The sequence below is a fragment of the Bubalus bubalis genome, chromosome 18 (assembly GCF_019923935.1).
Source record: "Bubalus bubalis isolate 160015118507 breed Murrah chromosome 18, NDDB_SH_1, whole genome shotgun sequence".
NCBI lineage: Eukaryota > Metazoa > Chordata > Mammalia > Artiodactyla > Bovidae > Bubalus > Bubalus bubalis.
This window is the reverse complement of record NC_059174.1, coordinates 57,499,627-57,502,049: the sequence shown is the minus strand read 5'-3', so window position 1 is coordinate 57,502,049 and position 2,423 is coordinate 57,499,627. Positions and strand designations below refer to the sequence as shown.

General features: G+C 40.3%; 1 protein-coding gene across 1 annotated transcript; it reads right to left on the bottom strand.

Annotated features, from left to right (window-relative positions):
* Positions 1–522: 522 nt before the first annotated feature.
* On the bottom strand, positions 523–1,473 carry LOC123330282 (vomeronasal type-1 receptor 4-like). Its single transcript, XM_044931455.2, has one exon. It carries the CDS (start codon positions 1,471–1,473, stop codon positions 523–525), a length of 951 nt encoding a protein of 316 aa, XP_044787390.2.
* Between the last annotated feature and the right edge of the window lie 950 nt (positions 1,474–2,423).

The window sequence follows — 2,423 nt, the reverse complement described above, 5'->3', positions numbered from 1 at the left end:
GTGACAGAGAGTTGAACAACTGCTTTGCAGAGTGTGGAAAACCTACTCACATTTGGTATCACAACTGTTGGGAATAAAAGCACTTCATTCAAACAGTGGTAGGAAAATAAGAACAAAAAAATAGACTGATATTTACCAAGATGACCTGCAAAATGACGACAAAAGGTGAAAGAAATAAAAAGCACATTATAGTGACACAAAGAAGGTAGGAAGAAACTCAACAAGCACTGGACAAATTAATCCATTCCATCAGTAAAATATACTGAACCTACTTTACCTGCTGTGTCAAACACTTTGCTGGCACTGGAGACAACAATTTACATGGGCTTCCAGGTGGCACTAGGGGTAACAGAACCTGCCTGCCAAGGCAGGTTAGAGGGAAGAGACACCGGTTCAATCCCTAGGTCCAGAAGATGCCATATAGAAGGGAATCACAACCCACTCCAGTATTCTTGCCTGGAGAATCCCATGGACAGAAGAACCTGGAAGGCTACAGTACATGGGGTCACACAAAGTCTGACATTACTGAAGCGACTTAGCACAAATAAGGGTAGGAGATTTTGAGTGCCTTATCCCAGCAAAGCAGTTCCTGGATATCCTGGAGTCTCGGCTCATGAGCAGAAAGGGGCTGACCATTGGGAAACATGCAATGATTACTGCAGAGGTTTTCACAAAGAAAACATCGATACTGTCAAAAACAGCCAAAATAATAGTATAGATAAAGGTAAGGATGTTGAAAAAGATAAAGGTGAACACCAGGAGAAGGATGGTTTTGGTAGCTCTGGACTCAGGGGAGGATATGGAGGAGATGTTGGTCCTACGAAAGTTTTGGACCCTCTTCTTGTGCCTGGACAGGATGAAAACCGTGGAGCCACTGGCCAAGATCATGAGCACAAAACATAAGGCATCAGGAAAGGAGAGTAATACTGCATATAACGAGTCTTCAGGTTGGCCATGACTGACAGCGCTACAGTATCCGAGATCTTTTCTGTTTGTGATGCTTCTGTTTCTCAATGTTCCGCTCATATACATAGGATAAATGACATTCACCAGCATGTTCAGGGTCCAGCACAAGGTAACTGAAGGAACCATGCATTTGAGAGCTTGCACTTTAAGTTCTGCCCATTTGGCAGTCCTGGGACTGATGGTGATGGCCTGGAAGACACTCAAGAGGAAGGTGGTGCCAATGGACACGCCCCTGCCAACTACACGAACATACGGGAAAAATCTGCATGCAAAATCACTGTCCATGAAATGCCACTCAAAATTTTTCACTGTATCATGAAATCCACTGGAGAATAGAACCAAGATGTTGGCTACAATAAGATTCTTGACAATCAAGTCTATGGTTCTCAGCCTTTGCCCAGTGCAGCAAAGGAAGAAATAATGGCAAAGAACAGAGAAATTCCCCAGCATTCCAAATATAGTCTGTGATAAGAAGATCACTTCTACTGCCAAATCCCGGGCAGACATGCTGTCAGGTCTCAGTGACTGATGGTTTTCTTCTGAGCTAGAGGATCCTGAATGGGAACACGAGGCATCGAACACAGGTACAGTGTTAACTAAAACCCAACATTCTCCACTTACCAATAGTTCCTACTTTGAAAGGATGGCTTACTTCAAGTATTCCCATCAGGTAAGTGCTTCCAAGAGTTGAATGTATAACCATTAAAAAACACTTTCAATGTATGAATCACTGCTATGAAAGCCACATTTGCACGAATGTCTTTAATCCTCACAAATTCATGAGACACACACTGTTATATTTATATAAGCATGAGGCAAACATCAGCATAGAGAAATTCAGTGTTCAGTCTAAATTCACTCATTAGATAGGGACGGAAGGCTAACAGCATGTGACCCTAGATCAGCTTGTAATAAGAATGGTGCATTTAATCGAGAATACACTTAAATGCTAGTCACCTCTGTTCTTCAAATAAACCAGGTCTAAATTTGGTTTTGCTTCTGTACTTTGTCATTATATTTAGGTTTGGTGGTATTAATATTTTATTTTCATATTTACATAGTGACAATATTCCATTTAGTCCTAAAGACTCATTTTATAGGCAAATATTAACTTTGAATAAAGCTGTAGAAATAAGTTAAATGTAGATGCACTGCCTCACAGCATAAAACTGCAGGTACCTTCCCCTGACAAAGCGGATTTAATGAATACAAGAACGGCTCAATGTAAGGATGGAAACTGAAAGACTCATTTACTTTCATTCCTGGACAGAAATTCAGTGGAACAAATCATAGGAACCATGGAACAGCAAATATTGATGCCTGATTAATGCTGTATAGTAGATTTTATTACTAAATCCAAATCATATATACATATATATATTAATACCTGAGTCAAATAAAAGTGTTAACAGTAAGGCAAGCTCTGCGAAAGATAAGAAAATACAAGATGCATGCAA